The sequence below is a fragment of the Lissotriton vulgaris genome, chromosome 5 (genome assembly GCF_964263255.1).
Source record: "Lissotriton vulgaris chromosome 5, aLisVul1.2, whole genome shotgun sequence".
NCBI lineage: Eukaryota > Metazoa > Chordata > Amphibia > Caudata > Salamandridae > Lissotriton > Lissotriton vulgaris.
Window position 1 is genome coordinate 1865932485 of NC_141693.1, and position 13326 is coordinate 1865945810.

The window sequence follows — 13326 nt, forward strand, 5'->3', positions numbered from 1 at the left end:
AATGCGATTCAAATGGATCTCTCTCCTTTTTTCTTTTCTGGTATCTGTGGAACTGCTAATGGTTATGTCATTAATAAATGAATATTACAATAACTCTTGGAGACTCCTAGAAGAATAACCATGTCCTCTCCATGAGGCAGTGCTGACTTTGTCTTTTCTAACGTAGTAGAAAGGTGTGTCCATTCTATAGTGAGATTGTTGTCAAGGATATGAGCTAAAACACATTAACTAGAGAAGGTACTACAATGAGTCCCAGTTTTAATACCTCTATGAGGCTGGGAAATTAGCTATTACTGGGGTGCCTGAACTAGTTCAATGTATTGGACCCAAATTATGTGTGTTACTCCTCTTCATCATACAAATATTGTATTTGTAACATACAATCTCAAAAGACAGATGTTCATGTTCACACAACTCTTGTAACGGTACAAGGAAACAGACCTATTGGCGTTATCATTTTTTGTTTTAGATCCGTACCGGATCTCTCTACCCCCTTGGATGTCTTATTTCTCTGTTCACTCTGTTGAAAAGTAATATACAATTGTTTTTAGCATAATCGTTGTGAAAATGGAACCCTGAGTGAATTTCCTATTTTGAATCGTTACAACTCTAGTATAAGTAGTAGTTCTTTGTACTTAGTATCACTAGTTTGGGATTCTGAGCTTTCCCGTTTGCATCTCTCCTGAGTGACTCTACAACGTATACATTTCCTTTTCTGTTATCTGTATCTCTTTATTGTGGTACTCTTCAACTCGCTGACTCCCTCCCTTGCCTTTCGTGGATCCTGTCTTTTTCTGGATCGCTAATTTATCCTGGTTTTGAATGTATTTACTTTCTGTAATTAATGCAATTTTCTTTTGCCGTTTGTTCCCCCTCTGTTGACCTGCCAGTTCCGACCTGCCTCCTAGCCCCCTGTCCCTTGTTGCCCTTTGACTAAGCACTCCTTTTCCCCTTGTTGGGAAAAGATCCAATAGTCTTACTCTGGAGTCTCAGTGACCCCTTTGAGAGAGTCCACAGTGTCAACGGAGCTACTCACAGTTGAGGCGTGGTATGGCGCCCCTTACCAAAGCACTCCCTCTCGCCTTGTTGGGGAAGGATCCAGTAGGTAGACCTTGGAGTCTCAGATACCCCTCTGAGAGAGTCAACTGCATAAAGGGAGCCTCACGCCATGGAGATGTGGGAATGATACCACTTCCCCTGGGATCACAGCTTACTGGACCTTGGACGAGGCTTTTACACGTTTACCGGTTTGTGTCCCCTTCACCCTCCCCCCTTTCATGCTCTCTCACCCTCCAAAACCACTTTCCCTCTTTCATTCTTTGTCTACTTCCCCTGCTCCTATCCCCTCCCCCCTTAATCTTTCCCCTTGCCTGCTACGCTGCCTAGCCCCCTGTCCCTTGTGCCCTTTAACTAATCACTTCTTCTCCCCTTGTTGGGGAAAGATCCAATTACTTATACTCTGGAGTCTCAGTGATCCCTCTGAGAGAGTCCACAGCGCCAAGGGAGCCGCTCACAGTTGAGGTATGGTATGGCACCTCTTGCCAAAGCACTCTCTCTCCCCTTTTTGGGGAAGGATCCAGTAGGTAGGCCTTGGAGTCTCAGAGACCCCTCTGAGAGAGTCCACTGTGTAAAGGGAGCCTCTCGCAACGGAGTTGGGGGAATGATACAACTTCCCCTGGGATCACAGCTTACTGGACTTTGGATGCAGCTATTAATCGTCTAAAGGGTTGTGCCCCTGTCACCCAACCCCTCTTCGTTCATGCTGTGTCTCTCACCCTCCCCTCCTCTTTCCCTCCTTCGTTCCCTGTCTACTTCCCTGAATCTCTCTCCTTGCCTGCTCTTTCCTGTATGCATATTGTCCTTATTGCTTGTCTCGACCTTACATGTAACTATGTAGCTATGCTCTAATAACTGTGTAACCTTTGTAACAATGTAACCTACAACTATGGTCTGATACTCATGTAAAGAGCTCTGATACCTCCCGGTCTAGCCAGCGTTATATAAAACCTTTCAAATAAATTACTTCCGTACAGTCACTTTGACTCATGCCAGTACTTTGTTGGACATTACTTAGATTGGCCATTCATTTATTTGAGGTTTTTATAGTCCAGTAAGCTTGCAATTACTTTAGAGCAGTGTTCTTAACCTGTGGTCTGGGGACCCCTGGGAGTCTGGAAAGCCTACTAAATAGGTCTGTAACTGATTATAAAATTAAATATTATTAACAGATTAATAAAGTGTATATAAATAAAGATGCAAAATGTACAATTTAAAATTTTAAAACATTCTGTGAAGGAATTTGAGATTGGAGGCTAAAAATTAGGTTGGTGTCCCCTGCTTGGTTCATGAGAGAAATGCAAGGGCATTCAACAGAATATTGTAAGGACGATGAGTGACCTCAATTTAATTTAGAAAAGCGCTTTCCTTCCTATTAAAAAAATGTGATATTGATTTGGTTTTTATATTCCAATAATGATTCAGTGATGGTACCAGGGTTCAAGTAATGATTAAGTGGGGGATCCACAGAAGTCACAAAGGTTAGGAACCACCGCTTTCAAGCACAAGATGAATAGAAAACATTGCCCAGTGAAGGAAAAGGAAACCTGTAAGAAACAGCATCCAGGAAGAGATGTATGAAGCCATTTTTGCATTTGCAAAAGTTATGAATTGCAGAATCTGTCTGTTTGCAGCCTCAAAAAGGCTATTTGGTATGTGCGAAACACTATATGCGATTCGGTAACACATTACCAAATCTCAATTTGGGTTTGTGGATAAATACCGAATCAGTATTTGGAAAGGGCTTGTAAAGGTCCTTGAAACCACTGCCTGCTCCTAAAATTGGTTGTCAAATATTTTATTTTTTAATGCATCCTGTTTTTCTTTTAGGAAAATGGCTGCATAAAAACTTGATTTATTTAAAAACAATCACAGACTGTTCCAACATTCCAAAGCCGACTCTTTTATTCAGAACATCCCCAATAGGGAAAAATGTTGTAACAGCATTAAAAACCCTTCTGCTTGGGGCTACACCGGTCATTAAAGTTCCTCTCTCTTAACAGGCCCTTGCCTGTTGCTTGGGCCTAGAACTCGGAAAGATGCCTTTAATGCTGGGTTGGATTGTATTTGTGTGTCACATTAACCACCCTCCTTGTTTTTCAGGGTGTTCCTGGTTCGAGAAAGTCAGCGTAACACAAAGGGATTCGTCCTGTCCTTGTGCCACTTACAGAAGGTCAAACACTACCTGATCATGCCGGTAGGTGCAGTGTCCGTATTCCGACTCCCTTAGTTGGACTCTATCAGGGCATGTGACCAATAATGGTGACCATAGGGTTTAGTTGGCTTGTGCTGTGCACTCCTGGTTTGAAATTAGATTGTTGGGCTGTGGTCTACAGCATTTCTTGGTGTTAGTTCTGTTTTCTGAAAGTTGCATGACACACTAATGGATGCACTGTGCTGCGCTTTGAGGACCATCCTGCTCATTACTATTGCATGGTGCTACTGGCCGTGTGGTTCTGTTGTGGTGTGTGATGCGGACTGGGGATGAGAAATAAGCACTCTATATCTGTGCTTTTGTCTTGGATCTGGCTATGCACACCAACCCTGCATAGCTGCAGCTGGAAATTGCAGGATTCCCAGCAGTGCCAAACCTGAAATACCAGAATTCCCTGTGCACTACTTTCTGATGTGTGACCCAAGGGAGACGCGCCATTGTCACTCAACAGTGAGCGGTTGCAGGAACTTTCTCCAGTTTGTTCAGACAGTGCCGGTCCCACCTAGAGGAGATTTGCCAACCAAACTACCAGGTAGAGAGCCGAAGCTAGCAGGGAGCCACTGAGAATTGCACAGCTTGAAACTGGTATTGCTATGGTAACAGTTTGGACTCAGGTGGAAGCAGCAATCAAATGAATCAGCCAAGGGCCACCAGCCTGCACCAGTAAATGGGCTTACGGACATTGGTGTGAGCCTGATGGTATAGAACGGTCTTATAGAAGAACTAATACGAAAACTTTTCCTTGCGTAACAGGCCCTTGAAGTGCCTTGGGATTAATGTAAATTGTTTAGAGCTTGCTTGGCATCCTTAGAGTAATGCTGATACTGTGCTGTTTGTAAGCTGACTTGGTTTATTAACCCCTTCAGCGCGGCGCAAATTTTCGCGCTGTGCTGAAGGTTCTAATGAGCCTATCGGCTCATGACGGAACGGTTCCGTCATGAGCACAGCTCAACCGACGCTCATGACGGAACCGTTCCGTCATGAGCATGGAAGGGGTTAAATGTGCTATAGAAGCAATACATCCACAGCAGAGAACGTATCCTTCGATTCCCTGAGTGATGCTTTGCTCTTCTCTTGATTTCATATTGCAAGCATCATTTTGTTACACAAAAACGGATATTTAAAGACCAAGGGCATGATTTAGTTTTTGGCGGATGGGTTACTGCGTCACAACGATGACGGCTATACCGTCCACCAAAACCTAAATCCCGTAGGACATACTAAGATTTAAATTTTGGCGGACGCGATATTCATCACCGTTGGGATGGAGTAACCCATCTGCAAAACACCTAATCAGGCCCATGTCTCAAAGATTATGATACAGAAATGAGTGTGATCCCTAGAACACCTGCTATTAAGTTCCAAATGAGTGTCTCGTCTGATCTGGCCGGATGATGGGGTTGGGAGGGTGGGGGGGAGGGGTATTGCAAGTTCAGCCTTACATAGAGAAGGGGGTTCTATGGATTCGATTGGGTTGGAATAATCTGTTAGTGAGAATAAATCCAAAATCCTAGTTTGATATTTGTTTCACAAAACCTTTCTGTCCTCTTGCAGCATGAAGAGGAGGGACAGCACTATTACACCATGGATGATGGGCAGACGAAGTTCACTGATCTGATCCAGCTGGTGGAGTTCCATCAGATCAACCGGGGAATCCTACCGTGCAAGCTGAAGCACTACTGCACACGTGTGGCCTTGTGATTACAGACGCGGATCTTGTAATTCCATAAATGGACCCTATGATCCCCAGCGTGGGGTCTGTGATCCCCATTGTGAGCGCTGTGATCCTTGTCATTGACCTTTCCCATCATGAGCCATGCAGTCACAGGCATGGGACTCTGCTGGCTTGGGTTGCACAATCCCTGCTGCAGACCTTAATGGGGTCTTGCAAATTGGATCCCCAGTGGGCCTCTACTGACATTGTTTCTGCGGACTCTGGCATTGGTGTTTCCAACTTTGGGTTCTGTGATCCCCGTGTGGGCCTTCATGCACCACGGTACTAGACTGGTAGAGAGACCGATCTCCAGCGTTCAAAGTCTGTGTCTCAGATCTCACGCCGACAAGGCAGCCGCTCGGGGCAGGGTTATTGTTCCCTTCTCTATTGTGCATCCAGTCACCCAACTGCTGTTCTGAAAGAGCATCTACTTTGGTCCATATGCTCCTCATGAGTTCATTAGCAGACTTTTTTGGCACCGTCTCCAGCACTTTGACTGTTTCAGTACTCTATGTACATATTACAGACACTCCACCACACATCATGCCCCCTGTTTGTGACAGACTGTGAAGCAGGAACAATTTCTTTTTGGTCACAAGAACTAGAATTTATAGAACAATCCAGAGGGCAATAGTGCCAAAGGTGACAAAATCTGCACATGAAGGACTTCTGCTCAAAAGAAGTTTTTTTATTTCAATGCTACGATTGTATTTGTTTGTTGTTTTGCTACTTCAGCCAACCAATCTGAGTACATCGAAGATAAGAAGATATTTTGGGCAGAAGAAACTGCACCTGCGGTACTTTTCCAGTTCTTCACTGTAGTACATATGACATAACCACATTGGACAACCAGGCAGTGCGGCATTTACTCACATAACAAACTCCTGCCCAAAAAAGATAGAATTCAATGGTGACACCTGGTGTTCAAAGTATGATATTACCAAAGATTGTAGAAGAAAAGTATGGTCATCTGCACAGCACTGACACCTGGCGCCTAGTTAAAAGATGGCAGCCTCTGATGGTAAGGTGCTGACACCAAGTTAGGTGTGAAATTAAGTGGCCTTTCAGAGCATGGACCTGGATAGAGTCCTGAAAGCAGCCTCCATACTTCAGTGCTGCAGCCGCACACAGGACACTGCTGGTCGCAGAGTACTATATGTGATTCTGCAGAAAGCTGACAACCAGGATATGGCATGACTGGAAGTCTTGTAGGGCTTTTGCAATGTACTTCCTAGCTAAAAAGTGAATCACTATTTGGTTACTGGGGCAAGAAAAGGCAAATGAATAAGTAACAAGCTAATACTTGTTTATAATGGCTCAGTCTCAAGTCTCTAGACCTGTAGATCCTATCTGAAGAGCATCAGTACATTGAGGGAAAATGGAGTGGAGAAAAGTAACAGGCCGGGTTCAGAGAAAATGGTTACAATACGTACTAAGTGATCTCTTAACCCCTTGGGCGCGGCCGTGATTCTGCGCCTGTGCGGCCGTTTTAATGAGTCGGCGGGTTCATGACGGACCCCAGCCGTCATCAGCACATGCCCACTGTGATGCATTCTGGCTGTGGGCCGTCATCAGCATGGAAGGGGTTAAAGGCACTGCAGTGTGGTTGTCATTCCTGAAACGAGGGAGCAGGAACGCAGTTGGCTCAGTTGCAGCATCCCTATTCCAAGAGACATGAGAAATTATGACCAAAATGAACAGCGGGGTGATTCATAGGGAATTGTCATGGCCTTTCGTTTGGGGAATATTGGTGAAGGAACGCTCAGGGCGTTCCGGCTTTCTTGCTGCTGCCGCTGGTGCCTTCTGTGATTTGGTACGTGTCACAGTTATAGGAACATTAAGACTACCCATGACAAAAGGATCTTCAACTGGAATTTGTGAATCTGAATTGTACTGCAAAGGTTCCCTAAAACCGGATCCACCTGAGATCTATGCGACCACGTACACTTTAGAATTGCAGGCGTGTGGATTATCCCGGACAGGCCCCACAAATCGATCATAAACCCAACTATAAACAAAATCAAGGTTCTGATCAGAATAAGATTCTATCTGTACTTCACTGGCTCATAAAATCACATGTTCCTATTAATTATAAATAGTTTGAGTCCTTTAATGCACTAATTTACAAGAAGAAAGCTCAGGGATGGATTGTAAAATGATGCAGAGTTCTGTGGTAATCACCACTTAGTCCATGGATTGCTCACAGTAGGAAATCTAGTTGTGATTGTTCCTTGAGGTGGGTGATCACACACCCCAAATAGTAATCCAAAATCTTACACTCACTGAGAGCTGGGTTTACCTACTGCGCACATATAGTAAAAGTGTGGTCTTAAAACAGTTCCTTTTAACTACAAGGGGTTGGAAGGCACTACTTGATTGTATTCTCCTGCACTATCCTTCATTTAATTCAACGCATCTTAGCTGTAAAGAAGGAACGTATCAAGGAAGCACAATGTCAGGAAATGGACCTTAACATTTTAAGCAAGAGCACACACACTTCCTGTATAGGAAGGAAAACTAAGTGAAGAAATGCTGTCGGCATCCAGGCAGTCCTCAGTGACGATGGCATATGGTCTTCTGTACGTATTCTTCTCAGAGGCTGCTGGGACTTTGACGTATTTTATACAAATGACACACTGCTAATGCCTCACGCTCTCTTCTTCTTGTACACAAACCTACACATTTAAGATGAATATTTTGTCAAAAGACAGATTTGCTCTATTTATAGCTACCTTGAATGCCAATTTCAGTAAATGTAAGTTCTTTTTTTTAACTTTTGACTGATGTGCCTTGATTAAAGAGTTTTGTTGTCTGTATGCATGGTTGGAGGAATTTGCTGTTCCAGCAGTAAGTAAGTAAGTAAGTAAGTAAAAGTGTTTCTTAGGTGCTTCCTACATCCTGGATTCGGCATTTTACCGAATCGGTATGTTAAGAATTTGGTATTTTACTGAATCCTTAAATTACCGATTCGGTAAAATACCGAATCGTTAAAAAATGACACCTACATCTCAAAAACCCAATACCGGTCGGTAACGGCTGAAATTCAATAATTTCAGCCGTTACCGACCGGTATTTGGCGACCTACATCTGGCCCCAAATCTCTAAACAGGTAGAAAAAAACTTCAGAATAAACAGCTCTTCATTACCTGTAGCATACAACTTTGAAGAATCTTGTTTTGAAAAGAAAACCATTGTGCCAATTGCATAAACATATGAGCAATATAAAACATATCAAAGCAATTTACAGAATTACAAAGTAAGTAGTAAGGAGTATGTATCTTAGTCACACTCAACATTTCAGGTTTTGAACACCCAAGTAAAAGTTTAATGTTCGTGGCATGTGTTCTGTAGATACACGTGCTTTGCATACTCCTGCAATCTAGTGTTGGGTCCGGATGTTTGCAATTTGTTTTTCTTCAAAGAAGTCTTTCCTAGTCACGAGGTAAAGTGACTCCTCCTTTCAGTGATAGTGCACATGGTCATCGACTCCATTGTTAGTTTTTTTTTCCCGCCATCGAGTTCGGACGTGTATTGCTACGCTCCAGTTCTAAACTGTTCTTCGGGTTCCCCTCGATGCGCAATCCTCTCTACCCTCAACAGTATTGTTTCGTATGCATTTCCCACTTCTCTGCGTATTATTTCGGTCAACAAAATTTACTTTTCGATCAGAAAGCTTTGTGGACGGCCTTTGGGCCTAACCACATCAGATCAGCCCTCTGTCAGTGGAACGGACACCATTAAAATTCTGCCCTCAGTTCCACAGTAAGTATCCGCACAAGGATTCCCACAGGGTGTGTAACTTGTGCTTGTCTCTGGAGCACAAGGAAGAAGACTGCAACACTTGCAGATTGTTTCGCTCAAAGAAAACTCTATGCGAACCTCTGGCTCAATGTAGAGAGATGCAGCATCAGAGCATCAAAGACACGCCGGACACCTTTGATGACGGTTCCAGTCAAGAAGTCGTTGAGGCATCAGTGGCAGAGGAGGAAGAAGCCTTCTTAATGCAGGACTCTGACTCGGAGCTCGAGATAGACCTCGACGCCGAAGAACTGCCGCAGGGACAAGGTGCAGTGTGTACAGAAGAACCCTTGCCCCTTCAAATCATTCCCAATAAGCACAAGGCTTCGCCACCACCTCTGCCTTCTGGCCAAGGTCAGCACTGAGATGACGTTTCCGATGCCCCGCCTCCGAAACACAGTCAAGCCTTCCAGCTTGGTACCGAGTCAGCAACAGTCTTCGTCGGAACCAAAGCCACCTGGTGCCAAACAGAAATCCGGCTCGGAGCCAAAATCCTCCATGCCGAAAGCCAAGCATCTTTTGGAGCCAAAATCTTCTGTGCCGAAAGACCAGCACAAACCGGCGCCAAAACCGAAAGATGTTACTTCGGATCCAAAATTAGACATTGTTCCTCCGAAAATCGGATTCCAAGCAAAAGACACTATCTATTAACCCCAAGACTGGTCATATTCATAGCAATTTGCCTCAGAAATATAAGCTTCCTGATGAGGACACTCCTTACAAGATCTCTTTAAAGAGGAAATCTGTTGGTACCAGTCCTGTTTATCCACCACCATCATCCCCTCCACCCCCTTGTTCTCCTCCTTCAAATCCTTTGCAAATCACACCTCATGATTCTCCACAATCTCATCATGATCACGATGATGTTGATGATGGGTGGGACACATTTACCAGTAGATCCGTGGACAGATTATATAATTGATCCGTCAGCAGATAATGACCCAGAACTTTACCCAGCCAAGCCATCTCCTCCAGACAACAATGTATCCCACCAGGGACTCATTGCCAGGGCTGTCCAATGTCATGGGGTGCCACTGCACAAAGAATCATTACAAGAAGATTTTTTGTTTGAGATCTTAGGATCCACACATACGTCGTCACAAACACTTCCTATGCTTAGGGGTATGATGAGACATGCTGATGACATTTTTAAGGACCCGGTACGAGCACGCATCTTGACTCCTAGGGTTGACAAGAAATATAAAGCCTCCCCACCAGACCCAGTATTTATCAAAGGCCAGTTGCCACTAGATTCACTGGTAGTGTCTAATGCTTGTAAGCGGGTTAATTCCCAAACATCAGGGGATGCTCCTCAACCACATAAGGAGTCTAAGTTAATAGACACTTCTGGCAAGCACATAGCTGGTCAAGCTGCAAATCACTGGCACATTGCAAATACACAGGTCCTTCTAGCCAGGTATGACAGGGCACACTGGGATGAAATGGAGCAATTGCTTCAATATCTCCCAGACGAGCATAAAGCTAAAGCCAGGATTTAGTAAATGAGGGTAAGCTAATTAGGAGACATGCTTGGTTAAGGATCTCTGGGTCCATGGGAGCGCTCCAGTCTCCTTCAAACAGAGGCTCCTTTCATCATTCCTTTTAAGGAGGGGGAGACCACATCCTCAGACCAAAATACCTCCATCTACAAAGGTAACAACCAGTCCTCTCCCTCAAGAGGCTTTTTTTCCGAGGAGGTTATACAGGGAACAACTTTAAAGGTAGGGGTAAGACTAACACACCCCGTAACTCCCCGTCCCCTAATAAGCAATGACTTGTCCACGCTTCCCCCAACTTTACCACACCTGCTGGGCGAAGACTTCAACAATGTATCCCTATTTGGTAGTCTATAACAACAGACAAGTGGATGATTGGAATTATCCAACATGGTTATTGCCTGGAGTTTACCAGCAATCCTCCTAACATTCCACCTCTACCTCACAAATTGTCTCCAGAACACCTACAATTGCTCAAACAGGAATTGTCAAGTCAAGTCAAGTCATGAAATTTGTATAGCGCACTACATACCCAGAGGGTTTCAAGGCGCTTAGGAAAGGGGGGAGGATTATTTGTCAAATATCCACGTTTTAAGCTGCTTTCTGAACGCTAGGTGATTCTGGGTGAGGCGAAGGTAAGCGGGGAGTGAGTTCCATGTTTTGGCAGCCAGGTATGAAAAGGATCTGCCTCCCATGGTGGTCTTGTTGATGCGAGGTACAGTGGCGAAGGCTTGGCTGGAAGAGCGAAGTTGGCGGGCGGGGGTGTAGAAGGACAGTCGAGAGTTGAGGCAATCTGGTCCGATGTCGTAGAGTGATTTGTGTGCGTGGGTAAGCAGTCGGAAAGTGATCCTCTTATTGACGGGTAGCCAGTGGAGGTCTCTCAGGTGACCAGAGATGTGTTCGTTGCGTGGGATGTCTAATATGAGCCTGGCTGATGCGTTTTGGATTCGTTGGAGTTTCTTCTGGAGTTTAGCGGTGGTGCCTGCGTAGAGGGTGTTTCCGTAATCCAGTCGGCTCGTGACCAGAGCATGGGTGACTGTTTTCCTTGTTTCGGATGGGATCCAGCGAAATGTTTTTCTGAGCATGCGAAGAATGTTAAAGCAGGAGGAGGATACGGCGCTGACTTGTTTGTTCATTGAAAGTGAGGAATCTAGGATGACGCCTAGGTTCCGTGCGTGGTCTGTCGGGATGGGTGCTTTTCCGAGGGCTTCCGGCCACCAGGAGTCATCCCAAGCCGAGGGGGATGTGCCTAAGATGAGGACTTCTGTTTTGTCTGAGTTCAGTTTCAGGCGGCTTTGTTTCATCCATTCTGCGACTTCTTTCATTCCTTCGTGTAGGTTAGTTTTGGCGGTGCTGGGGTCCCTGGTGAGAGAGAGGATAAGTTGAGTGTCATCCGCGTAGGAGATGATGTTGAGATTGTGTCGGCGAGCGATGGCCGCAAGGGGGCTCATGTAAACGTTGAAGAGGGTAGGGCTGAGTGAGGATCCTTGTGGTACGCCGCAGATGATTTCAGAGGCCTCGGACTTGAATGGTGGGAGGCGGACTCTCTGGGTTCTTCCATTGAGGAACGAGGTGATCCAGTCAAGTGCTTTTCCTTGGATTCCGATGTTGTTGAGGCGTTGTAAAAGGGTGCTGTGGCAGACTGTGTCGAATGCTGCAGAGAGGTCAAGGAGGATGAGGGCGACTGTGTCTCCATTGTCCAGTAGAGTTCGAATGTCGTCTGTTGCTGCGATGAGGGCGGTCTCAGTGCTGTGTTTTGCTCGGAAGCCAGATTGTGAGGGGTCGAGGGATTTGTTGGCTTCGAGGAAGGCGGCGAGCTGGTTGTTGACTGCTTTCTCGATGACTTTGGCCGGGAATGGAAGAAGCGAGATGGGGCGGTAGTTTTTGAGTTCGGTGGGGTCTGCTGTTGGTTTTTTCAGAAGGGCGGTGAGTTCAGCGTGTTTCCAGTCATCCGGGAAGGTGGCGGTGTTGAAGGAGCAGTTGATGACGTCTCGGAGGTGCGGAGCTATGACGGAGTCTGCTTTGTTGAAGATGTGGTGAGGGCATGGGTCTGTGGGGGATCCAGAGTGGATGGAGTTCATCAGGCGGATGGTGTCCTCGGTGGAGATTGGGTTCCAGGCGTTAAGGGTGTTAGCGGGGGGAAGATGGTCTGCAGATGGTAGGGTGGGTTGGCTTCCGGGTTGGTTGTCGAAGCTGTTGTGGATGTCGACAATCTTGTTGTGGAAGAAAGAGGCTAGGGAGTCGCAGAGGGTTTGAGAGGGGGTGATGTCGTTGGAGTTGGCCGAGGGGTTGGAAAATTCCTTGACGATGTTGAATAGTTCCTTGCTGTTGTGGGCGTTGTTGTCAAGTCGATCCTTGAATGATGTTTTCTTGGCTTTTCGGATCAGTTGGTGGTGAGTACGAATGGCGCTTTTGAAGGCATCCTTGTTGCTGGTGGATGGGTCTTTCTTCCAGGTCTTTTCAAGGGAGCGGCACAGTTTCTTGGATTTCTTGAGGTCATCGTTGAACCATGAGGCCTTCTTGTTTCCAAGTTTGTGAAGACGTTTTTTCAGTGGTGCTAAGGTGTCGGCGGTGTTGGATAGCCAAAGGGTGAGGTTGGAGGCGGCTTCGTTGGCATTAGAAGAGAGGGCTGGGGGGTTAAGAAGGAGCGATGAGGAGATCTGGTCGATGGTGATTTTGTTCCAGTTTCTTTGTAGAGCTGGTTGGTGGTGGTTGATGGGTTTTGGTTTGTTGTAGGCGAAGTGAACGCAGCTGTGGTCAGTCCAGAGGAGCTCCGTAGTGTGGCTGAAGGAGACATGATTGCTGGAGGTGAAGATTGGGTCGAGTGTGTGACCTGCGATGTGGGTGGGGGAAGTGACCAGTTGTTTAAGTCCGAGGTTGGCGAGGTTGTCTAAGAGGAATAAGAATGTCTAAGAATCTCGTTTACTGAAAGGAGCTATAGAGCTGGTTACATCACAGTACTAGGGCACAGGGGTTTACTTTCTGTATTTTCTCATTCCCAAAAAGGACAGTTCCCTAAGACCTATTCTGGATCTCAGAGAGTTAAA

The 13326-nt window shown here is 45.6% G+C and overlaps 1 protein-coding gene across 3 annotated transcripts in view; it reads left to right on the forward strand.

Moving 5' to 3' along the window:
* The window catches only part of GRB7 (growth factor receptor bound protein 7), a 672870-nt gene extending 665112 nt beyond the window's left edge, over positions 1-7758 (forward strand). For all 3 annotated transcript variants that reach the window (XM_086924360.1, XM_086924361.1, XM_086924362.1), the window contains 2 exons: positions 3160-3253; positions 4826-7758. In XM_086924360.1, the coding sequence (XP_086780486.1) occupies positions 3160-3253; positions 4826-4972 (241 nt within the window). In that variant the 3' untranslated portion in view covers positions 4973-7758. The remainder of the gene's footprint in view (positions 1-3159; positions 3254-4825) is intronic.
* Positions 7759-13326: the final 5568 nt, after the last annotated feature.